Below are 12,333 nucleotides of genomic sequence, written 5' to 3'. Positions count from 1 at the left end.
TACAGATATATCAAACTATTCTTCACACTTTCATAAGACAAATCTTTGGTAAATAATATTAAAGAAAAAAAAATCGGAATCGCCCCTAATCTTCACATTCTTCAAAATTTGTGACACATTTTGGGTCCTGCAACAATGAAACACTCTCTCTTTCACTGTTGCCTGGTTATAGCTGGAGCCGGGAAGGATACAGTTATGAAAATAGTAAAACATGTCCCGTTTTATTTAATATGCGTTTCATGTAGGCATACACTACTTCAGGGAAAATGTTTTTATGATGTTTAATTTTCTTCTAATTAATATTGCTATTGATTAATTAATTATATTCTTTTCTGTTAAATACTGGATTAAAATGTTAAATGTTAAATATGCTTAAAATGCTGAATTTACAACACTAGGTTCTCTGTCTTCTGTGTAATTTGTATTAGGGTTTCCTGGAAAAAAAAAATAAGAAAACGATAATTGAAATATTATCCCATTTCTCCTGCAGACCACCAAAATTATTTCAAGGACCACTGGTTGGCGACCGCTGTTTTAGTTGACCAACCTGTTTTATAGTCTATTTATGACTGATCTATTTTTACGTTGTTACTGAGCTTAAAAATTATCATATATTTTGTTTGTCTCTTATATATAGTTTGTTTGTTTATTCCCTTATTTTCTTTTCTTTTCTTATTGGTCTGCTTCCCCTATTACAGTCCTTGGGCCTGTGGTATTATGCTTTCCCAACCTGGGTTGTGACTTGGATGATAATAATAATAATAATAATAATAATAATAATAATAATAATAATAATAATAATAATAACCACTGCTTCTTGGCATAGTTCTCTTCAGATTTGTTTCTTTCCTAAGTCTTGATGCACTGCGTCCTAAAGTAGCCTTTGCGTCGTGGTGGGAAGTGTGTCCACAATTTTATGTTTTCTTTTATGTTAACTTCCACTAAATCACGACTATGAGAATGCTCACCTTTTCCGTACAATTATTGTAATTTATATTATCCAAAGTTGTCTTTAATCATCCATTACCGTTATTTACTTCACATCACCATGTAATAGCACCTAGAGTTGCATAGTCTATTTTATATATAAATAGATTACAGCTTACGGTGTCTCATTCACTCTTTAATAAATATATTTCCTTGATGTTTTAATGTATAAGTACTTGAAATGCTCAATATCAATTTCTTGCTAGATACCGAGACTATCTTATGGCTTTCAGAGGCAATTAAAGTGCTCTTCACTTAAACTACTCATCGCTCAAATAGTTTGGCTGAAAATGACCATCGCTTAAAACGACTTAGCTGAAACTTACTTTATCGAACAGGTATAGAACAGGATATAGATTGTGGTTTGAAAACCAACTTGCAATTTAATGATGTGAATGAACGTGGAGATATTTTCATAGCTTTATTTTTTAGAGTTTTTCCTACTCAAGTGTATATTTTTGCAACAAAAATCACATTACTCTCGGTGATTGGTTAAAATGCACTGGTGTAACCGATTCAAATGACACGCTGTTTAAGAACACTTACATTTGAGACTAGTTTCCATAGTGGATTTCTATACTCTACACACTTCTGTGCCACGTGTCTTAAGATGAAATTTTGGTCTGTGCAACTTCTACCTTTTCTAAATCCTGCTTTTTCATCTCTCAGCTTTTCATCAATCTTACTCTTTAGTCTATCTAGATTGAACAATACTATATATTTTCATGACAATAGATGTAAGTGTGATTCCTCTGTAATTATTGTAATCAGTCAGGTCTCCTTTTTCTTTGCCAGTTCCACAAACACTTCTAGCTCCTATTTAACACGTTTCGCCTCTTCACGCTACATCCTATAAAATAATGCTATAAGTATTCCGGAAGTCATTTCATCTTCAGCAAATATCATCTCAGCAATTATTCCATTGTATTCAGGGCTTTTCATCTCTTCAGGGTTTTGAGAAAAGCTTCGACTTCAAACACACTGAATTCAGTCATGGGCACATCAAGGTGTTTCTTAGCTTCAGGTATATCAATCAGACAACTCTCCGCTTCTTTGAAATGACTCCTCAATCAAATGGACATAGTTTGAAATTACTCAACCGTTTCATGTGCCTTGAGTTGATTGTCGTAATGTTTCCCGGTGGAAAGAAGAAAGTGAGAGTTACTTTGTGTCAACTACGTACCCTGAACATTCTGGAAACGACAGGGAAAACAAACGTAAATTTAAGGAGAAAGCATCAGTCTTTCATCATCTAAAAAAACTGCAATTCTGGTGGATGCATGAAATTTGAAATGAAGTCAGATCAGTCCGGAAAAAAAATAAGAAAATAAATAAAAGACACTAGAGAATATCTTCTAGATAAGGTCATTGAAGGGGACAGCAACTTTCTCTCTTGCTCATTGGCCTATGCCAACATCAATGAAGAAGACCAACACCTCCTCATCAGAGGCTTCATGTTTGATCATGCTGGCATCACTAAAAAGTCCAGATATGGTTCAATACTTGAAGATAAAGTCTAGGGGACTACAAATATTACACCCAAATTGTAAGGGGAATATATATATTTCAAAAAGCCAAAGGAAGGCCAATAATAAAAACGTTTTATTGGTGCTTTAGAGGTTTATTCTTATTGCTAGCGAGGTAGTACTTGATACAAAACCTTATTAATCTTGACTTATGGTCAAAATATATAATGTTTTAACTGGAAATGCAAAAAAGAAAGGAAAAATTACATATAGCCATACGATAATCATAAAAAAATTTTATAATGTTATCAAAAATGGTAAAGATAGAGTGATTGAAATCACATATAGGCAAAACCATTTAATTCAAAACAAACAAACAAGTTCCATTATGAAGTGAGCGTTGAAGGAATATTATCACATAAATCAATAGGCACAATAAAATGAATGAATAATAAAATATTATTAAACTTTAAAGGTAATTTAAATGTGCAACCATGAAATATAACTTTACCAGATAGGTGCATAGAATTTCAGATGTATAATCAAAAAAATTCCAAAGTTTAGCCTAGATATTGAAATTCAAATAGAATAATTAAAGGGGTTATGACATTCATAGCCAACATATTTTGTTCATGAGGAGTTTCAAGAGGCACAAAGCCCTCTTGGCAAAAATAGTGAAGTAAAACCAAATAATTCACTAATATGATATTCACATGGACTACTGTATATCGCGGTGATATTAAAGGCATAGCTTACTCTAACACATAATCCTTTTACAGGCATCGCCTACTACAACATTTACAGTATAGCCTATTACAGCCATAGCTAACCCCAAAACATATGTAGCTTATTACAGGCATAACCCATCCCACACATATATAATATATATAAAAAATGCTAGGGTAAGCCTATTCAAATTTTCAACAGGTAGCCTAGGCCAAAAGGCCAAGTTTATAACCCATTCATTGTTGTTTACCACCTTTAAGCTGTGCATAAATGTTAATCCTTAAATTACAACCTGAAGTATTTCCTGTTGGACTGGACATATCTTCAGTAGCCTAAAACAATGCAGGCTAGGCCTTAGAAGGCAGGGCTTGATATTCATAATTAGGGAAATTCTTAAATTTATCAATGTATAACAAGTTGTAACTTTAGTATCACTTCTTTAAGCATTCATGACTATATAAGTAATATAGTTCAATGAATATTTAAATAATATTCCAGTCATATTTGGTTTGAAACTTCATCGGACTTTAACGACAAAATCCCTAAATAACATTTGCTAGTTCAGATTTATCTATTATTACACCAAAACTTTCTTAACTTAAGACTAACCACTAACATTCATGGCACTTCCAAAGAGCTGAATTTCATTCATTCAATTAATATCATATCTTGTTGCACAAAATGGCGCTAAAAATATGTAAACAAAATCCCAAGCGCTATTTTATAAACATGCAGAAAAAAAAAAAAAAAAAAACATGCCTAATGAATGTTAATTTCCACTCCCATTGTACGAATTCGAAATATGAGTGTTACAACAATAGTGATAGCTGTAGTCAACCTCTTTGATGTGAACATGTTTTTTTGTGAGCCAAGTTCGGTCCAACTTATACATGGCACATACATAAGCCAAAAAAAAATATAGTTAATGAGATATCGTATCTTAAGAAAGAGTCACATTTTCATTTTAATGTCTTTACTCTCATAAAGTTGAGATTTTGCTCCTATTTTGGACATTAAAAAATGAGTCAATTTAGCCTGAAATATAAAACTAATTACAAGTGATTCCAGAGTCACATTTATGGGGAGTCATCTGAAAAGTCTCTGGAAGTTGCCTTTAGCCGATATTATCTCAAAGCAGGCGACACACACTCGACTCTAGATAGGCCACTGAATGAAAGGAGGCTCTACATTGCCACAATTCTCTTCATAATTCAGAAGCAGCGTCATAATACCTTAGGCAACCCAAGAAGTATGAAATGTTAAGTCATTGTTTCAAGAGATTTTGATCTGGTTTCTTCAGATTTTACCATTGGGTTATATAAGTGATATGTAGTAATTATAAGGCCTGTCTGTGTTCAATGATATGTTGAAAGTTAAGAAATCAAGAGTTCGTGTTGTCTGTTTTAGCGTTTGAGAGTGATTTCAGAATTATTAATATGATGGTGTTGTTGTTATTTTTTGTTGATGTTGTTGCTATTGTTCTTTTCATGTCAGAAGTGTCTTTAATGTTTTTAGAAATGGTGGTCAAGAGACAACTCTCAATGTAAACAGGGGCCTTCCTGTTGTCAGCTAGTCATGTGAAGAAGATTTTATAAGTTCAAGTAATCATCATATTGGAGTTATGTAGTACATCATTGACGAAAAGTACTTTAGGTTTTTTAATATGCACCAATATTTATATCAAAATAGGGGGTGAAAGATTTTTGGGTCTTTGCATCCACTAATCCAGGCATGGACAACCTACAGCCCAAAAGCCAAAAGTGTTGTTTTGCAGACCCTGAGACTTTCTATGTTACTAGAATGTTTTCAATTGTATTTATTCATACAAGTAATCATCATTACCATAATTAGGAAAGAGATGTGTAAGTATTATTACTAATTGTAATTCAGCAATACGGACAGGGATTTGCTTCTTTGAAATCTGTAGAGCATATTGCTTTTGTTGTTGTTGTTGTTTTATATTGCCTTGCACTTTGTGAAGGGCCTTAATGAACCAACGTGCTAAATTTCTCAAGAAGCTTGAATCGTTTTGACTTTCAGATAGACCTTGATTCATGTGGATCGACTTTGGGACCAAGGAGGCAATTCTGTATTGTGAAAAATTTGTCGTGCTTTATATGTATTAATTTATCAAAAGAAATGAAAAAAAAAGAAAAAAAAAAGATCAAAACTATTTACACTAAGGTCAATGGCTAAAGGTCGAATCATAGAGATATTATAGCAAATACATGATTCATAAATATAGAGATTCAATCTGGAAATTTATTAGTTTAGATCAGAAATGTATTCCTCAGAGAAGAGAATCTGATCTACTACTTAGGTTGTTTTGTGTTTCAAATGTCCAACGATTTTATTCAACTCCAATTGGAAATAGTTAGAGAGAGAGAGAGAGAGAGAGAGAGAGAGAGAGAGAGAGAGAGAGAGAGAGAGAGAGAGAGAGAGAGAGAGAATTTACACCTTGCTTTACTGAGACAAACAATGAAATGAGACTTCTCAATCAGCAAACACATCTAAACGGTCAACATCACGTGACCATCACATTGGGACATCGTCCGTTGCAATAACGTTACATTTCTCTGTAAAATCAACTCAGATCTGTTGAAGAGAAATAACAAAGACAACAAAGTACCCTTACCACCTATATACTGCTTTTAAGTAATGTCCATATGATAATGATAGAAGGTCTATATTAAACTCAGTTATTATTAAGGATAAATTTATTGTATCAAAAATAGTATATTATCAGTAAAATCTATATCTCTAAGCAAAAATTAATATTGAGCTAAGTAATCAGGTGCAGAGCATTAATTGTTCTATTAATACAAAGAAAAATACAATCCAGGTTGTTTATATGAATATAATTCAACAAAATGATATTCCCAGATAGCATGGAATATATATTAAAACCAATGCATATCATGGTCACTTGTATGAATTAAGTAACCATCGGAATTCAAATATTGGTATAGATAGTATATAAGATTATATGTTAACAAAAATATTCAAGAAGGTTACGAAATATATAGTCTATATACCTAAATAGTACAGTCTAAGTATGCCGTAAACCGACATTCAGAACTCTATAAAGAAAATAGTACATTAATTGGACAGTGATATCATTATGTATTAAAGAAAAATACCATTATATTAAGGGACATAACTATAATATATGACATACAAATACATTTCATGAGGCCATTGAAAATATATGTACACAAAAATATATCATTCCTGATAAGCCATAAATATATAACCGAAAGAGATTCTGACAAAAGAGGAAAACGGTAATGGAAAATGTTCTGGTTTTCTGGTAGTAGCGCAGAAATATGATAATTTTTTTAATATATAATGACTTTTAGAGTTATCAATTTAACTTTGTGCAAGAGAAGGAGCTAATGATACTTTGGAGTGAGATAGAACCCACAATGACCATAGCGAGTAGCATTATTTGTGGGAAGAAGCAGATGTTAGGATGAGAAGGTTGATTTTTTGAGAAGGAATTGAAAGGTTATGGAATTTAGGAATGTTTGAAAGTGTGCCTGTACAAGTGGAGGGAAAAACAGACTGTAAAAGGGGGTGAAACGTACACTGAGGGTATGGTTTAGTACCAAAGTGCGGTCATTTATTCTTTTAAATTATTGATGAAAATGGTAAATTAATTAAGTTCACTGTTCACCATGTACTTTGGCCCACCTTCTCCATGAGGGGTATGCTTCAAGGCTACACTAATTTTTTATTCCACTTTAGGAAGGGAAACTAAAACCACATCAATATATTTCTCATAAAGGATATTGTTTCAAGTTAATGTTGAAATAATCAATTCTGTACACTTACTGAATACCAAATGCAGATAGAAAGATCAGCTTTAAATATTTACACAGTAAATGGTTTCCCTTTGGAGTGAGTGTATGTGCAGTGAATGAAGTAAACATAGTAGGTATTACTTTCAAGGAAAATGAATACTCGTTTACTTATCAGAATGGTGAGCAGCAACAGGGACATGTATTAATGCTGCGGCATATTGGGCTATGACATTCACATACATCACACATGTAATTGATTTGGGGCTCCAGTTCAGGTGATACTTAAAACAATGGGGGTGTCTCCAAATGACACATTACTACTCTTAATGTGATTCAGCTGCTTTGCTGATTTGATGGCTGAGGACTTGGCTGTGCCACACTGTCAGAAGAGATACAGGCTGTTACTGCTTACTGAATTTTTACAAAAGAGAGAGAGAGAGAGAAAGAGAGAGAGAGAGAGAGAGAGAGAGAGAGAGAGAGAGAGAGAGAGAGAGAGAGAGAGAGAGAGAGAGAGAGAGAGAGAGAGAATGTTTCAATCAAAGCCAACAGCTTACTCAGAAAAAAACTACGATAGAAGGAAAGAAAAGAGAAAAAATACTCTTTTTAAGGTGGCATAAAATTATCTATCCTCTTATATTTTGATGTTTTTCTTTTACATTTATTATCATACAGAATTCTGTCCTTTTATGAGCCAACATTACATAAAGGATTCAGGAAAGAACGAAACCAGTTGAAAAGATTAAAAGGTATGAGAGGAAAAACCAAATAAGTTAAACCTCTTCTTCAACATGATAATTCACATGAAACCTTCTTTTTTGTCGGGTTTATTATTATTATTATTATTATTATTATTATTATTATTACTATTATTTGTTTATATGTTCAGATGTCACCATTTTTTTTTTTTTTATCTTTATAGACTAATTCCTTCAAATGCTATGAATTTTGTATTGCTTAATGAATAATCCCTTTAATCTTTTACCTCAACCATTAATCCATTACTTGGGTCACTTCACTTGTCTGTTGATCAAAGGTTAAGCACCGATGACACTTACCTTAAGACGGTGACCAAACTGCTGATCAGTTGAGTTCTTTCGAGTTCCGATCAACCAAGAGGCTGCAATGATCACTCAAGCGGATTCAGGATGATTTGTTGGGATGAAGATTTCCTTGTCTCTTTTCTCAAGAAGAGAAATATAACTAATATTTTTCTTTTTAAATATATGTTAAATGCATCTTGTCTAATGGCTGAAGACAAACAAATTTAGTAAAATCCATATGCTGAACTAGGCAATTTTTTATGATTTTCTAAAGACATAAGTTGACTGTTTGAAACCCTTAATTAATATCTACTTCTTTCTCTGAATCAGAGACAACAGAATAATTTAGGACAAAACAGATAAAACACTTCAAGTTGCAATTATTTGTAGACATTTGGAGAAAGAGAGGAATGGAATTATTGTTAATAATTACTTGTGTTTTCCTCTCTGCATATCTGTCTGTCTGTCTGTCTGTAGTGCAGGAGTGAGACATCCAACCTCTTTCCCTTTTTACTGCTGATTGAAGGAAGACATTAACTCTTACTTCCTACTAAAAGAAACAGAGGAAAAATTAATATCAAATTAAGTACAAGAAAGTACTGGAATATAAAAAGTTTTCAAAATTGTTCTAATGTAGTAGATTCTCGAAAAAAAAAAAAAACATTATTCATCATGAATAATAGTAATGATAACAATAATGGTGATAATAATAATGACAATATACAAAACTTCCAAAGGAAAATTATTTTTCCTTTTCATTTAACCCTTTAAGAGTAATAAATATAATAAGTTTCCTTCAATTCATTTGCAGTAGTGACTCCAAAGTCTTTTCCTTAAAAATCCTTACCTTTTTTTTCTCTTCGGCACAGTTACATGTTCATTCTCTTTTGACCAGAAGGTGACTCAGGGGTTTTGGCTGACGTTGGTCTAGCATGTCAGCTACTCTTGAGTCCAACAGATGATGATGAACAATATCCCGGTGTATCAGTTATTCAGTCAGTCAGTCAGTCTCCTTTTTTACCAGTACATCTTATCTGTGAAAGGAAACAGCATCAAATACAGAGTTCAAGAGCACTGCAAAAGATAAAATCTCTGCAAGAGAAATCTTGTTGTGATATATGTTTACTCTGACCCTTAATTGCCAAATAAGAATGATCAACTAGATTCAATATTAAATATAATTTTATGCAGGATTGAAGTTACACATAAGACACTTAACAGGTAAGATTATCGAAACTTATTTACTTTTAATAAATATAATTTTGCCTTGACCAATTACTTAATATAAAAAATGGTAAAATAAAGGAGTTGTAGACACGAAACTCTATAAAGAAAAAAAAAGAGGAAGATGACTCTAAAGAAGACTAAAGTTAAGGAACGACTGCTTCTGGTACTTACCGCCATCAATCCGAGATAAACAATGTAGACCTTTCTGGGAGCTGCACCCTGATGTCAGATTCTGGTTCCAGAATGCAGATAATGTCTGCAAAGCCGTTAACTGAAACTTGCCCCTTCCCTTCATGTGCTTGATGGATGTAGAGTGCCCATCCTCAAAAGTAAAAGCCTTAGATGAGGAGAGCCGCCATAGTGAGAGTGAGTAAATCATTCACACAGTTCCGCGAGGCCTTGTTTGGAGCTTCCCTTGTCGTTCCTGTCCTCTGAAACCCTGGGTAAGGTGTAGCTCAGGACTTTGCGAGGAAGGACTAGCTGATGCAAGCACTAAAAGGAGAATATACAAACATACAAAATTATACTTCGTAAAACAGAACTATTAACTGCCTCTTGCTTAAGGATCAATGCTAAATTGATTAAATAAACAAAATACATTTATATTATTATATATAGTTACCTTTTGCTATTATTATCTAAAAATAATAATAAATTGTCTGAAAACCCAGAATCAATGTTTATTTATCTTTGTGAAAACTAACTAATTAGAGACAAAAGAGAAAAAGAACCACAATCTGCAATTACTGTAGACATTTGGTCATAATTACACCTGTGTTCCTCCCTCTCATTCTTTTTCTTTGTCTGCATGAGAAGGGGAGAGAATCACCCGATGTATTCTACTTTTGCCTGTTTCACGCGGATATAAATAAAGATAATTTTAACATAATCAAATTTGATATTCCTTTTTGTAAAAGAAAAAAAAAGTTCTTGAATGTCAGAAGATTCATATTAAGTCTAATCACATAAATTCAATATGAATAAAAGTAATGAATGTTAACGTTACTCTTCTTAAGAAATGTATTTGAAATATTAACTCGAAATATTACTTTTTCTGTTTATTTCATTAGGAGTAGTAACTGCAAATATTACTCTTTTCATTCAATTCTTCAAAAGTAGTAACTCCTTATCATATCCATTTCATATAATTCATTAAAATAATAAGTCAAAATTCTTACCTTGAAAACCCTACATCATCTTATTTTTCTCTTCTGTAATGTCCTTTAGCTCTGTGTTCCTTCTCTTCTGATCAGATGTTGACTCAATGGGTCTGACAGACGCTGGTCTAACATATCAGCTTTTCTTAGGTCCAGCAGATGACGATGAACAATCTCCCTGTACACCAGTCAGTCAGTCAGTCAGTCAGTCAGTCAGTCAATCAGTCTTTTGTTCTACCAGTTCATCTGATCTGCAATTGAAAATAGCATCAATATATGAGGGCATTACAATGTTCAAGTGTTTTACAAAAGACAGAATCTCTGCAATAAACAGCTCAGTTTGATGTTCCTTTACTTTGATCATTAAATGGAGAAATAAATTGATTAACTTTAATGATATTATTCGTGAGCAGCAAAGCAGATCCATTATAATATGTAAGTTCAGAGAAAAAGATTTACTTCTGATAATTTTACTTTGATGTTACAACTAATCATATATTTAACAAGAGATTTCACAAAGAACTCACCTGTCGGACTGGTATTGAGATATTATTTTTTTTCTTATTGCCTTGTGTTGTTCTTTTGAAGGACTTTGTAAGGATATTATGTTTGTTCACCTCCCAAGAGAGAGAGAGAGAGAGAGAGAGAGAGAGAGAGAGAGAGAGAGAGAGAGAGAGAGAGAGAGAGACTTTTTCCGTCCATAACTTTGAGAAAGTATTAGAGACATATCATATGACATTATCAATGTAGATTACTATAAAATAAAGGAAAATTGAAAGGTGATGAAAACACAATTTGTGTCATTCACAGATTTATTCATGATGAGCTCCACTATTACATATTACCTACCATCACCTCAACCATCTCCGTCAAGATCATTTAAATAGATTTTGTTTACATGAATAGATAAGAGACAATGTTTAGAGTGAATCTTAGCACATTCAACACTTGCAATATTTTGATAAGAATATGTCATTATATAAGTCATACACTAATTTGTTAATTAAAAATATTAATCATATTGAAGTGATTGAACAAATGAAAAGTTCTGAAAATATATATAAGAAAAGAGAACCAACAGTGGAATGAACATAATAAAAGTTTCCAAAAACAATAGATTTTTTGTGAAAAGATATTGATTGTTCCCTAACAATTGAATATATATATATATATATATATATATATATATATATATATATATATATATATATATATATATATATATATATATATATATATCACATTACTATAAAAAAATGACCTTTATGATCTGAAAGGGTTTTTTTATAATCAAATCATCATAAAAAGTTAGTTAAACCTGAATCATTTAGTGACAGCTTATGAATTAAAATTTGGTGATTAACATTTTTTAGACATTTGTTTCACAACTAAAGGGTCAGATATTATTGAAGTTCTTTTTCTTCTTTTTAGTTGTCGCATTAGGGATCGTCATCCTTTTCTCTCTATTAGAATTACACACGGAACATTTGTGCATCAGTCCTCCTACCGAGCAAAGAAGAAAACACTATTATGAAATAGACTTTGGTTTTGTGCAATGACTCAGCACAAAAGCTAACGAAAAATGGCATCGGATATGGTGAGGAAATCTTTATTCTAAAGAGAAATAAGTAATAATGAAAGTGAAAGAAAGGAGGAAGATGAATATGATGCGAATTGAAGGAAGTGTGAAAAGAATTGGAAATTCTAACAAACATAATCAGATATTCTAATCAAATGATAATGGGCAGAATAATAAGAAAAAGTGAAGAAAATAATGAGGTGGAAATTGCTCTACACATCAACACCTCTCTATCATCCACACAACGACATTCTCTGGAAATGTCTCTGATTCCATTAATGAAGATACAAAGGAATATCAAGTGATCGAATGAGGAAAAGATAAAAAACTAATAAGAAACAAATCATA

General features: G+C 32.3%; 1 protein-coding gene across 1 annotated transcript in view; it reads right to left on the bottom strand.

The window, feature by feature from the left end:
- Nucleotides 1–372: 372 nt before the first annotated feature.
- The window catches only part of LOC137627010 (uncharacterized), a 27,668-nt gene continuing 15,707 nt past the window's right edge, over nt 373–12,333 (bottom strand). The window contains exons 6-8 of the mRNA XM_068357992.1: nt 8,567–8,572; nt 5,022–5,266; nt 373–434 (exon numbers count right to left, since the gene is read on the bottom strand). Coding sequence (XP_068214093.1) covers nt 373–434; nt 5,022–5,266; nt 8,567–8,572 — 313 coding nt within the window. The remainder of the gene's footprint in view (nt 435–5,021; nt 5,267–8,566; nt 8,573–12,333) is intronic.

This window comes from Palaemon carinicauda, chromosome 34 (assembly GCF_036898095.1).
Source record: "Palaemon carinicauda isolate YSFRI2023 chromosome 34, ASM3689809v2, whole genome shotgun sequence".
Classification (NCBI taxonomy): domain Eukaryota; kingdom Metazoa; phylum Arthropoda; class Malacostraca; order Decapoda; family Palaemonidae; genus Palaemon; species Palaemon carinicauda.
The sequence above is the reverse complement of the archived record's forward strand: the minus strand, read 5'-3'. Positions and strand labels throughout refer to the sequence as shown.